The following is a 13,098-nucleotide window of genomic DNA, read 5'->3' as shown; positions in this document are numbered from 1 at the left end:
CACCAAGCATCAAGGGCTTCTGTTGAAAACTGACGTCAGCTCATTTCTTGGATTCCTATCAGAGAAGAGGTATATTCCAGAGACCTTGCCTGTATCTAGCTGTCGAGAAAGCAGCTGGAAAAGATCCTGCCCCCTCTTGCTTGTTCAGGACAAACATCCAAGGGCCAGTGATGGCCAATAGCCTGCTTGCTACTCTTGGGACTATTTTTTTTTCCTGCAAGGCAGAAAAGCAGTAAGGGCTAGGCGATGGGGGTTAAGTAACTTCTCCAGGGTCACAAGGTTACTCTGAGGCCACATTTGAACCCAGGACTCCCAACTCCAGAAGTGGCTCTCTACCCATTGAGCCACCTAGCGGCTCCAACTCTTGGGATTATTAGACAAAGGATATTAGGGCCTTTTCCTCAGTTTTATGCTATGTCAGAAGAGACACAGGTTTTGAATACCAGCTCTGCTACTATCTGAGCTGTGTAACCCTGGTTAAGTGATTTTTTTCTAGACCTCAGGTTCCCTACCCTGTAAAATGGGGATAACAACATTCACACAACCTACTTCACGAGGTTGATGTGAGCTAAGTGTTTTGTAAATTGTCAACCAAAATAGCAATTCAAGCAATTATTATTAGCCAAGCTCACCGAGGGCCCTTCCTCCAAGCAACCAAAGCCCTTCTAACTTATTATTACCCTTGGGGAATGAATGGATGAGTAGTCTGGTACTGGAGGAAAAGAAAAGGACCTAGTGGTGGCAGCAGAGGCGGCGGTGGCAGCAGCTGTCACCCTGCTCCGGAGCTGGCATTAGTGGGAAATCACTCGGGGAAAATCGACAGATACCACTTTAAAACTGTGAAGTGAACAGATAGGCTTACGGTGAATGATCATGCTGGGGATAGTGCGGGTGGCGCAGGTGCGGGAAGCTTGCAAAAGAGACACTCTAGCTTTAAATAGATAGTCACACCTGTCCTGGTTTCAGAGAGAGCTTCCTGGTTACCGCCCTGCGAACCCGAAAGCTCCGGGCCAGGCATCTCAGTCATCATTCCAGGCCCTGCTCTCACACCTCCTCTGAGAAGCCTTCCCAGAGTCCTTCAGCTGCAAAAGACATCTCCTTCATGTGCTCTCTCACAGTAAACACCCCATCCTCCTTTTATGCAGGAATGTTATTCTGCTCTGTTGTGTTTTGTTTTACCAGAGCGTGGTGTCACTGGCACGGGGAGTTTCTGGTGAGGAACTTTCTCTAACAGTAACAAAGGGCACCTCTGCTGCTGAGGAGAGGTTCAGAGAGTTGCCTGCAGGTACTGAGACTTTAAGGGAGGGTCACACTGCCAGGATGCCTCCAAGGTGATGTGTGAACTCAGGTTTTCCTGATCCACAGGCTTGGCTTGCTTTCCATCATGCTACAAAGTTTCACTCTCAAATTAGATCATAGTTAAAGGTGTAAGTATTTACATTGGACTGTTGGCTCCCCGTCTTAACCAAGAACCGAGACTTAGTTCTACGAAGAAGAAAAATGACTTGGAATCATAGGGAAAAAATGCAAGTCTTATCAGAACTGGAAGATCACCGAGTCAGTGCTTCAGCCACAACACCACTTTGTCTCTCAAAAAAAATGATAACAGGGGGGCAGCTGGGTAGCTCAGTGGAGTGAGAGTCAGGCCTAGAGACGGGAGGTCCTAGGTTCAAACCCGCCTCAGACACATCCCAGCTGTGTGACCCTGGGCAGGTCACTTGACCCCCATTGCCCACCCTTACCAATCTTCCACCTATGAGACAATACACCGAAAGTACAAGGGTTTAAAAAAATGATAACAATTATAACATTTCTTTAAGGCTTACGAAACTCTTTCCTCCCCAAAACTTTGAGAAGTAGGTAATCTAAATATTACTCTTACTTTGCAGATGAGGAAACTGAGATTCAGAGAAATGAAATTATTGGCACCCACCTAATAAGTGTCAGAACCAACTTTCATAATCAGATATCTTGACTGGGTCAAGTTCATTACTCTAATCCAGAGGCATCAGACACACAGCCCTCAGGTCCCATGTTGTCTGAGTGCAGCCTGACCCAAATTGAAAAGTAATTGGGAAATACTTCACAAAATAAATAAAAATGCAATAAGACCATCAATAATGTTAATACCTTGTTTTCCAACTCAATATGCAGCTTGCACGGATCTATATGTACCTTTTAGTGGCGCTATTTCTATTTAAGTTTAACATCACTGGTCTAAACTACCTGGCTTAATAATTCTACACTTAGAGGAATATCACATGTGCAATTGTGCCCATGTCTCACACGTGCAAAGTCAACTGAAGTGTGTTGTACCCATAAGAACAGAACTATTAAGCCAGCCATAGTTTGTGGTAAGCACAGCCAGATGGCAACCTCGAATCAAGAAGACTTGGCTCCCTAAGTTCAAATCTGGCCTCAGATACTTACTAGTTCTTTGACCCTGGGCAAATAGCTTAACCTTTTTTTGCCTCAGTTTCACCATCTGTAAAGTGAGTTTTCTTTGCCAAGAAAGTCCCCAAAGTGGGGTCACAAAGTCTTACATGACTGAAACAGCTCAACAAAATTCTGTAGTATTGGGGGGGGGGAAGTTGTTGACTGTTTGTTTTTGAAGAGGATCAATGACATCACAAGGTGAGGTCTTTACTTGAATGTGAATTGGATTTAAGCGAGGCAGAGTTCACCAGTCATCAGACTCTCTCTCATCCCGAGTCAGTGAAGTCTAGTGGCAAGACAAAAGGATGAGAAAGCACTGGACCCAGGGACCTGCGTGTGAATTCTAACTATGACCCTAACTAGTTGTTGGGTATCCCAGTACAAAATTTCACCAAAAGGAACTAGAAAGGTGGTAGAACCCCTGTTTCAATCTAACCATTCTACAATGAAACCTATTCGTCACAGAGTAGAAAGAATAGTAGAGTCAAGAGAGAGCCAAGTTCAAATCTCACCTCGGTCACTGTCACTTCCTATATAACCACAGGCAAATTTGCCAGAAACTTGTTAAGACCTATATGAACTGAGTCAGGGTGAAGTGAGTAGAACCAGCAAAATAATTTATATAATAACGACAATAATTGTAAATGAAAACAACTTTGAAAGACTTGGGAATTCTGATCAATGCGATGGTGAACCAGTATTGCAGAGGACCAGTCATAAAGAATGTGCTATCCACATCATGACAAAGAAGTGATGGACTCCAGATGTAGAAACACATTTTCAGATACAATCTGGGAGGTTGGGTTTTTTCGCTTGTAGGGATAGTGTTACAATGATTTTGTTTTTCTCTCTCTTCCCTCCCACCCCCTTCCTCCCACCAATGATTGGATTGGGGGGGGGGGGAGGGAGTAGGAAGTTGAGATAGTGAGGAGGGGAAGAAAAGAGGGTCAATAAGGCATTTTTTCAAAATGCAGAGAACAGAAAGGCGGCCATAAAGAAGCACAGACAAACAGGACAGCTTTGAAAGATTAATCTTAAATATTTAAAAAGAAGAGTAAGCTGCACATAATAGAAAGCTCCCATTTCATGCACAAACCCTCTTTTTCTGTTCCATGTATATGGAAATTCCCATTTGATTTGGTGTTTGTTAAATTCTAAATAAAAATAATATTAAAAAAAGTCACTTGACCTCTCTAATGCCTCAGTTCCCTCATCTGAAAAATGAAGATATGAATTCCTACCTTACAGGGTTGTTGTGAAACTCAAATGAGATCAAAATGCTTTTTTTGACTGTTGTTGTTTTTTGTCAGCGAGAGGAGTAGACTGCTATGTGGAGTTGGTATGAGATCATGGAAAGAACACTGGACTAGTTGTCAGGAGACCTGGGTTTAATTTAATTCCAGTTCAGTGACTACGCAGTTGAGTAACATTAAGTAAGTTACTTCTTCTCTCTGGGCCTCAGTTCCCTCCCTTGTAAAACAAGGCAGCTGGACTAGATGGTATTCAAATCTCTTCCGTTTTTGCTGTTCTCTCTTCTAGGGCCCAGAACCTTCCAACTCCAACAGTATGATTCTATGTGAGTCATAGCGAGGCTCTCAGAACTCTGGTCAGTCTACGTTCTGTGATTACCACCCACCTGTCTCCACAATCTTTCCTAGCTCCAAAGTTCATTGCTCATTCAGAGATTCCAATTTACCTCCCTGACATGCCCACCTGATCTTATCTTCTAGCCTGTGGCTGTAAACGTTGGCCATCCACCATGCTGATGCTCAAAACTGATGTGCTAGAAAATTTTACAGACATAAAGAACCAATCCTACATCATTTCCAACTTCCACCTCAGCTATTTTGCATCCCTCTGGACTAGGGGCCTGGCAGGGAAATATATATCTTGTAATAGGCTCAGCAAGGATGTTCTGTCCCAGGAACCCTGGAAGTTAACAGGAAAGCAGTTTCGGCTGTGAAAATAAATGTTTCCTTCATAGTTGCATGGATCTGGAACTAGTTATGGTTCTCTCGTTCTGTGATAGTAACAGTTCTCAGAAGAACTCTAGGGATTACTTGGTGCCCTCTGCCCCATTTCACTGATCAACAGGAACATTGAAAGAAATATGCCGAGGAAGCAAGAATTCATCTAACCTTTGGGACCTTGATTTCTTCATCGGCAAAATGAGGGTGTTAAACTAGATCTCTGAGGTTCTTTCCGAGTCTGAAATTGTATATTCTAAAATTCTATTTTCCAAAATTCCTCCTTCATGGGGTCCAATATCTTAATTTTATAGATGAGGAAACTGAGGTCAAGGAACATAAATGACTTTGTACCTTGTACAAGATGATCTGTACATGAGACTATAGATCTCTAGCATGTACTGTTTTCTTTCTTTTTAAGTATTTAAGGTCAAATTTTCAGAACGATCCTGCTTGTTTGCACTTCTTTCTGGCCTTCTTTCCATTCTCACCATTAAAAAAAAAAAAAGTACCAGAGGTGAGATTAGAACCCAGGACCTCTGACTCTAGAGCCTGAGTGTTTTCCCATATGCCACTCTGACTGACAGCTTGAATTCTAATTCTTCTAGTTCTGACAATCTATGTGTTAAAATCTCTTCTAGGAGAAGCTAGATGGCACAGCAGATAGAGATCCAGGCTGAAGATGGGAGGTCCTAGTTTAAATCTGGTCTCAGACAGTTCTAGCTGTGTGACATTGGTCAAGTCACTTAATCCCATTTGCCTAGCCCTTGCCCTTCTGTCTTAGAATTGTTACTAAGATAGAAAGTTAGCATTATTAAAAATAATAATAATAATAAATTTTTAAAAATTTCTTCTAATTCTAATATTTGAATCCAAAAATAATTGGTGGTACAATGTGTAGAGCACTGGGTCTGGAGTCAGGAAGCTCTGAATTCACGTTCAGCTTCAGATACTTACTGGCTGTGTGACTCTGGAAAAGTCACTTGGCCTCTGCCTCAGTTTCCTCAACTGTAAAATGAGGATAGGAATGGCACCAACCCCACAAGTTGTTGTGAGAAACAAATAAGACAATATTTGTAAAAAGCACTTAGCACAGTGCTTGGCACATAATAGGAATGCTTATTGTTTCCCCTTCCCTGTGTTCTGTGCTCTAGTATCTCTTTCCACTTTAAAATTGCATGTTCTTAGGGCCCTCTCAGCTCTAATACTCTACAGATGCATACCTTGCCAAATCTACCATCTACTTCAACCTACATTTGTCCAGGAGATACGTGGAAGAAGGATCTAAAGATCCCAAATTAGGAGCCAAGAGGGAGTTCAGAGGTCATCTAGTCCAAACCCCTGGTTTTGTGGCTGAGGAAACCGAGATCCAGAGAGGTTAAGGCAGAACCAAAACTTGAACCCACATCCCAACTCTAAAGCCAATATTCTTTTTATTGTACCATGTTCATCTCTGACCACCCCACTCTTTAACCATCATAATATCTTAGAGTTGGAAGAGACTTCAGAGGACATCTAGTTTAATCCCAATCTGATTAAGAATCCTCTCTACAGCATCCCTGATGAGAGGGCATTCAGTCTCTGCTTCAGTTCTTCCAGTGACAAGGAACTTACTCCCTATGGAGACAGCTTACTTTCTTGCTAATAGCTCTGATTACTAGGAAGGCCTTCCTCCTGAGAAGCCAAAATCTCCCTTCACTTGACAGTGGCATCTAGCTAAACTATGTCTGCCAGGACTCAGCTCAGCTCTCCCACCCCACCAGCAGGAAAGCTACAGAAACATTTTTTTTTAAGCCTAGAAGCTTACGGTTTGGGCATGTTAAAAAAACAACTCAAAACAAAAAAAGACCCTCGGCCCAAGATTCCACATAAGAAAATAACCTGTCGCTCTCGGCAATGCAAAGCAATGAGAACACAAGCTTGTTGGATCCATGTAACACTTTTAGAACTCCCTTCCTCCTCATCCACCTCCTCGCCATCTGCTGGAAAGGGCACAGAGAAACTACAGGAGGAAGATTCCAGCTTTGGCTTCCCAAATTCCCCACAATGCTAGGTAGGACTCCTGGTAAGAACTCAGCTCTGGCTTGGGCCTGGGGCTCCCTTGTCAATGGACTGGCTATGGTTAAGTTACACTTGATGTATTATTCATACAGGCCAAGGGTCTGTCACTGTTTCCATGATCAGCTGGGGATTTCGGAGAAATGAACTGTAACTTAGTCATAAAACGTTGCCCTGAGCTGAAACCCCTTCTATGAAGCCTCAATCACAGGGATTCCATGAATATCCTCCCCCAGCACCCCAAAGTCTGATGCATTTTCAATTAGAGATATTTGCCAGGGCTCAACCCAGAGGACCACCGTACTTTGGAGCCAAGAACCCTAAACCTTCATCCCAGCTCTGTCACTGACAGTTAAAGTAATTTACCTCCACTCCTACAAATGGAATAAAATAATGCACTTTAGAAAACGATCCTGGTCACTTGACAGGAGGAAGCTGAGGTCCAGAGAGAGAATTAGGAACTTGCCCAAGATCACATAGTAAGTTAGGGACAGGACTAGAACCCAAGTCCCCTAACTCCTAGTCCAACCATCTTTCTATTATGCCTCTATATATTCAGAACCCAAAATGTCATAACTGGAAGGGTCCTTAGAGATCACCTGGAGCCACCCCCTTATTTTACAGATGATCAAACCGAGTGTCAGAGAGTAGAGCCCAAGGTCATACAATGGCATCACCAGAACCTAACTCAGCAAAGTTCTCCTCAGGCCCATCCCCAATCCAGGCTCTTTCCACTAGGTTATGGGACTGGGATCGGCCTTGGAAGGCTTCAGGCAATGAACAGCTAATGACTGAAAAGCATTCAGAAAACATCATCACTCATTACATCATGATCAAAAAATATACCCCATTGGTTTAAAAGAATCTCTGACACACATCAGTGGTAAAAATCCTCTTTCTGTGAAAGAGGAAGTGAAATGAAGTCCAAGACGTATGCAAAGTTGCGTTAGTAAAATGTCATAATACTTAGGAAAGGCCAAGGGTGGTCGGAAAAACCAAATCACCACCTACCAGCTGGATCACAACTCACCCCCCCTACTCTTAGGTCACAGAACAGAGAATCTTGGAACTGGCAGGAACCCAGGAACACTGGACAAGAGACCAACAAGCGTGGCAGAACAGAGAGTATTGAAAGACAGGGAGTTAGAACAAATACCCAGGGATCCCTAACCCCGTGGTCCATGGTTGCCTAAGAGGTCTGGAGAGATTTGGGGGGAAGGGACTACAGCAAGATGACAATGTCCCCCTGCTCAGGACCCATATTTCCAATATCTAGAGGAAGAAAATGAGGCTAAGAGAAACTGCCCAAGTTCACACAGGTAAATAGGGAGATGGCAGGGGGTCACTGAAAGAGTCACTAAACTGGGATTTAGAATGGTTCAACCCCCAAAGTTCAGCCTTGGGAACCCCAGGGAACCCTTCTTTTGCACTACCACATGAGGGTTGTTGCTGGTTTGGACATTTTGGTTCTAAGAACAAAGTTCATCTGTATCGCCTTAGAACCCTTCCTTTTGCATTTTTAAGAGTTGAATTTATCTCAAAAACACCACCCCCCTTTTCCAAATTTCATATGCTGAGCCCCCAACAAGCCTAGGTCATGTGATCCTAAGAGGCAGGAATCACATGATCATACTATTTTCAAGCGGTAATGGCAGGTTCTGCATCAGACACCAGCAGTCATTCATTTAGAAGCTGCTTTCCAAACGAGACATTTTATAGTTTCTCATTTGATCGAACCCAATTTCTAACAAAGACTGTTTGCCTGCTCCATCCCACTTCTGCAGCCCCCAGTCCAGACCCCTTTTCTTGCCCTCTCATAAATTCACTGAACCAATGAATGTCAGAGCTGAAAGGGATCTGAGCTGCATCACCGAGCCCCCCCCACCCCCCAGCCCCCCTTGCTCCCACCCCAGCCTTTGTTTTTTGGGGAAGGAAACCAAGGCTTAGAATAGGGGTTGGATTTTCCTGACTACTAAGTGGGAGAGTTACAATTTGAACCCAGCTCTTCCAACTCCAATGTTATTCCCACTGTCTCATGCTTCATCGCTCCCAGACTTGGATCAATTGCAAAGAAATGAATCTGTGAGTCAGCCAAACCAGGTGAATTCTGTGCACCCACCCAGTCAGAAGGGAATCCCTGTATTGCTCAGAGGTTCAGGGTTTGCATCCTGGGCTTAGTCCAGAGAAAGGAAGATACTGACAATGGCGAGAGGTGAGTTATAGTGCCCTTGCCTTAGAGGTAAAAATAGACAGTGACCGTCCAACCCCCTCAGTCCCATTCATCGTCTTCAGCAGAGAAATTTATCCTCTGTGAAAAGAATTAAGGCTCAAAAGATTTATTTATTGTAACGTTCATGCAGCCCCCTCCAGTTTCCACTTTCTCAGACTATTGATGCTGAATGGATTGGAACGGGAGTTTTATGATTTAATCTTTGCCAGTTTATAGATTGTTTTTATAGGCAAAGAAGGGAAGATTTGCTAGAAGGCTGTCACAGGAGACGGGTGTTAGTATTCTAAGCGATGGTCACCCAAAATAAACAGGCAGCCAGTCTTAACACTTGTTAATCAGTGTCACTGTCTGTTTGGCAGAACCAGATATATCCAAACAGAGAAAGATCTGGAAGGAGAAACCCATGAGGCCCAAGGCTTAAAAATCTACCTTGGCTAAGCTTGCCCACTCAGAAAATTAACAAGTGGTGGCTAAGGAAGAATCATGTCCTTTCCAGCCTCCGGAAAAGGATGGTCAGAGAGATAGCCAGATAGTAATTCATGAATTTCTAGGGCACATCTGGCCAGCTTGGGAAAGGTCAGACTTCAGATGTAATTCACCAGGGTGACATGAAATATACAAATGCTTCAAGTCTTCCTTCCTCTCAGCATTGGCTCAATGACAACCTCTTGAAATGATGACAGTGGGGGTGGCCGGACCAGAAGGATAGGAGAGGAGGATACCATCCCTGAGGTACTATGGAAATAAAGCTGGATTTGGAGTCCGAGGCCCTGGGTTCGGTTCTCCCACTTACTACAGGGGAGACTCTGGAAGAGTTACAACCCCTCTGGGAGTCTGTCTTTTCATCTGTAAAGCGAGTGGGGAGTCCACTAAATGGCTTCTCAGATCTCTTCCAGTTCTCACTTTATGATCCCGGTATCCCCTTTCTTTTAACTAACTCCATTCTCCATCAGGATATGCATGGAGTAGAAAGACAGAGGTAGATGTGGCCTAGGCCCCCCTCAATGCAGAAAGTTGGAAGGCACTGTACAGGCAGATCTAAATCTCCCTTCCTTCCTCTCCTCCTTAGGGCCTGGGATTGCTGCTTACTACAACACACCACAGACTCAATGGGTCCCCAAAAGGTAATGGTGTCAAGGTTAGAGCACTAGCTCTAAAGTAGAAGAGCCCGAGTTCAAATTCAGCCTATGACCTTGGGCAAGTCATGGAATGCCCTTCAGCCTCAGTTTCCCTCATCTGTAAAATGAAGACACTAGACTCCTGTGGTCACTTTCAACTCAAACTTCATAGTCCTATGATTCTTCACCCTTACCAAAGGTGCTTTAGTAAGCCCCATTTCCTGCTATGCAGGAACCCCTTTGGGGGAAAGTACTCTTGTTTTTAAAAGGTTTGAGTCAGGAATTATAACATACTTCTTGGCTTGGGACTAAATAATATACATGGAGAGAAACCAGCCATATTCTTAGACCATATACCAACAACATGTTATAATGCTTGAGCAGATGCTTAGAACGTTAGGTCTGAGAAGGATTTTGGCCAATAGAACACAGACTATTAGAACTGGAAAAAAACCTCAGAACATACAACACAGAATGTGTCAAGGCTGAAAGGGCCCTAAGGATACAGAATATTCGGGGAGAAAGTAATCTGAGACTACAGAATCCAACCTCCTCCTTTAAAGAGGAGTAAACAGCCACAGAGAGGAAAAATGACTCGTCATACAGAGAGTAGAATAATATGAAGATATGATGGCCCTAAAGAGCTTTGCACCCTGGTTGCTATAAGGTGGCTCCCTGAGAGAGGGATTTATTGGTATCGGGGTTGGGAAGAAAAGCAGAGAGAAGTGACAGAATGAGAAGAAACAAGACAGAAAAATAGGAAGAAAGAAGAACATCCCAATGTTATGCTTTCACTGACCACAAGAAAAAAAAGTCACAGTATTTCAAAGTGTTGTTTCTCTCAGGAGGTCTCCTGAACCCTTCCCCCTCCCCATGCTAATCTTCCTACCATGCCCCAGACACTGATGGAATGAAATCAGAGTTCACCAGATGAGGTGAGAGACCCCCACACACATACACACACACACTCTCTCTTTTTTAAAATTGAAACAGTCACCCTTTCTGGTCATGTGATGGGGTAGGAAGGGGGGAGAGAGAGACAGGGGGGCGGAGGGAGAGAGGGGGGGAGAGGGGACCACAGCAGATTCCTCTGGTTTCCCAAAAGGAAGCCCCGGCAAAGGGTTTAGTTGATCCAGTGTCTTAGCCCTACTAGCTGAGAAGAGAGGTGTGTGTGTGTTGGGGGGGGGGGGAGCATAGTCATTAGGTCAGGTTAGAAAGCGCTGCAGTAGAAATCAGACAGCAGGGAGCAAGGTGGCCCCGTCCTCTTACAGAAGGAAGGGATCTGGCAGCTGAAAGTCCTATAGCATTACAGGTTTGGGGAGGCCCAGGAGTATGAGGAATTTGGGGCTAAACCCTTTACCAGCTCCATACCATTCTCCCCTTTGTGTCTCTGGCCTCCTCACCTGTATGCATCCCTCTGTCTACATAAAGCACAGAATCCTAGAATGTTAGAACTGGAAGACTTTGGAGACCGCCTAGTCCAGCTTCCCCCTACAGATGAAGAAAATGAGGCTGGAACGACTTGCCAAAGAGAATACAGCAAGGAAGTAGCAGATTCGAACCCAGTTCTTCTGACTCTAAGCCCAAGGCTCTTTTCTAAATACTCCAGTTCTCTTCTGCCCAACAGAGCAGAATGCCTGGAAAACATTCCCACTATGTGTGTTGGTGGGGGGTGGGGGGCGACAAGGGGAGGGGAGAGCAGGAGGGAGGGCAGACTGCGGAGAGAGCCTTTCAGGGAGGAGGAGGAGGAAGGAAAGCGGGAGGGAGGGAGAGAGGGAAGCTCCCAAACTGCCACCCCAAAATGCACACGTTGGAGACACCTGGCAGCAGGTGAGCCTCGTCACTTACCTGACCAGCTATGGGACGCTGCCAGGAGCAGACAGAGCAGGGACCAGGAGCGGAGCCGGCGAGAGCCTTGGGCAGGCTCCATGGGGCTCTGCTGTTGGGAAGCGAGAGGAAAGCGGCAAGTGAGCGAGGAGCGAGCCCGGTGCGGGCAACCAGACGGGCGGATGGAGCAGAAATATGACAATCTTCTTCTACCTTTCCCTCCCTCGCCCCTCCCCCGTCCCTTCTCTCTCCTCCGCCCCTGCCTCCCCCTCTCCCTCCTCCCCCCAAACCAGAAAAGGGAACTGACCTGGCGCAGCAAGAGAGATGCCACGCCACGGTTATTTTTGAGAAGCCCTCATGTGCAGGGGGGTTGGGGTGGGGGGGTTAGGAGAGAGAAAAGGGGGAAGGGGGAGAGGGGAGGATAGAGAGAGGTGAGAGAGAGCGGATGGAGGGAGCGCGGACGAAGGGGAGAGAGAGACAAAAAAGAGAGGAGCTAAGGGAGAAAGGAGAGAAAGAATGGAGAGGGGAGAGAGAGGAGGAGGGAGAAAAAGGGAGGAGAGAAGCCGAGACAGACAGACCCAGACAGACTGACAGACCCAGAACTAGAGAAGGGGGAGGTAACTCGGGTGCTAGGGAGGAAAGCCTAGACAGGAGAGAGGGAAGAGACAGAGGTAAAGGAAGGAACGAAGAAGAAAGAGAGAGGAGAGAAGAGAGGAAGAAGGGAGAGAGGCAGAGAGAGCGAGCGAGAGACTGAGAGATGGAAGGGATGAGGAGGAGAGTGTGTGTGTGTGTGTGTGTGTGTGTGTGTGTGTGTGTGTGTGTGTGTGTATGTGTNGTGTGTGTGTGTGTGTGTGTGTGTGTGTGTGTGTGTGTGTGTGTGTGTGTGTGTGTGTGTGTGTGTGTGTGTGAGTGTATGTGTATGTGTGTGTGTTGCGTGCGTGTGTGTATCCGCGCGCGCGCGCGCGGGAGAGTGCGCCGGCTGCACTGACCTGGTCAATCTTGGCCGTGGTGCCCGTGCGCTGCCCAGGAGCCTTTCCCAAACACTCGGGGAAATCGGCCGCCTTCCACAGGCGATCACATAGTCTGTCCGCCCGCCACCCCCACAGCAGCTCAGCCCCAGCGCTCCCGAGTCTGCGCCGGTTTTCCCCCAGCCGCACCTACAATAGCCCGGGATTGGGGCTGCTCCAGCCCCGCGCCCTCCCGGAAGCGCGCAGCTGCCCGTTCCCTTGCTCCAAAAGGCTTCCTTTTCCCTCTTGCTCAGTCCTGCTTCCCCCAGCAGGGTCCTCCTCTTCCTCCTCCCCTTCCTCCCTGGCTGCTGCCTTTCCTCTCGATTCCTCCGATAACGTCTCCCAGCACCCCCACTCCGCCGTTGCCTAGCATTCGGGACTAAGATGGGGCTCGGTTTTCAACAATGTACCAGTTCAGCAAACCTCTCTACACCCCCCCCCCCAACCCCTACCAC

The 13,098-nt window shown here is 46.1% G+C and overlaps 1 protein-coding gene across 1 annotated transcript in view; it reads right to left on the bottom strand.

Moving 5' to 3' along the window:
- Nucleotides 1-12,674, bottom strand: part of LOC123237274 (tyrosine-protein phosphatase non-receptor type substrate 1-like) — a 78,991-nt gene extending 66,317 nt beyond the window's left edge. Inside the window, exons 1-2 of the mRNA XM_044664094.1 lie at nucleotides 12,626-12,674; nucleotides 11,658-11,748 (exon numbers count right to left, since the gene is read on the bottom strand). Coding sequence (XP_044520029.1) covers nucleotides 11,658-11,739 — 82 coding nt within the window. The 5' untranslated portion in view covers nucleotides 11,740-11,748; nucleotides 12,626-12,674. The remainder of the gene's footprint in view (nucleotides 1-11,657; nucleotides 11,749-12,625) is intronic.
- Nucleotides 12,675-13,098: the final 424 nt, after the last annotated feature.

Source organism: Gracilinanus agilis, chromosome 2 (genome assembly GCF_016433145.1).
Source record: "Gracilinanus agilis isolate LMUSP501 chromosome 2, AgileGrace, whole genome shotgun sequence".
NCBI classification, from domain to species: Eukaryota; Metazoa; Chordata; class Mammalia; order Didelphimorphia; family Didelphidae; genus Gracilinanus; species Gracilinanus agilis.
This window is presented reverse-complemented; position numbering and strand designations above follow the sequence as displayed.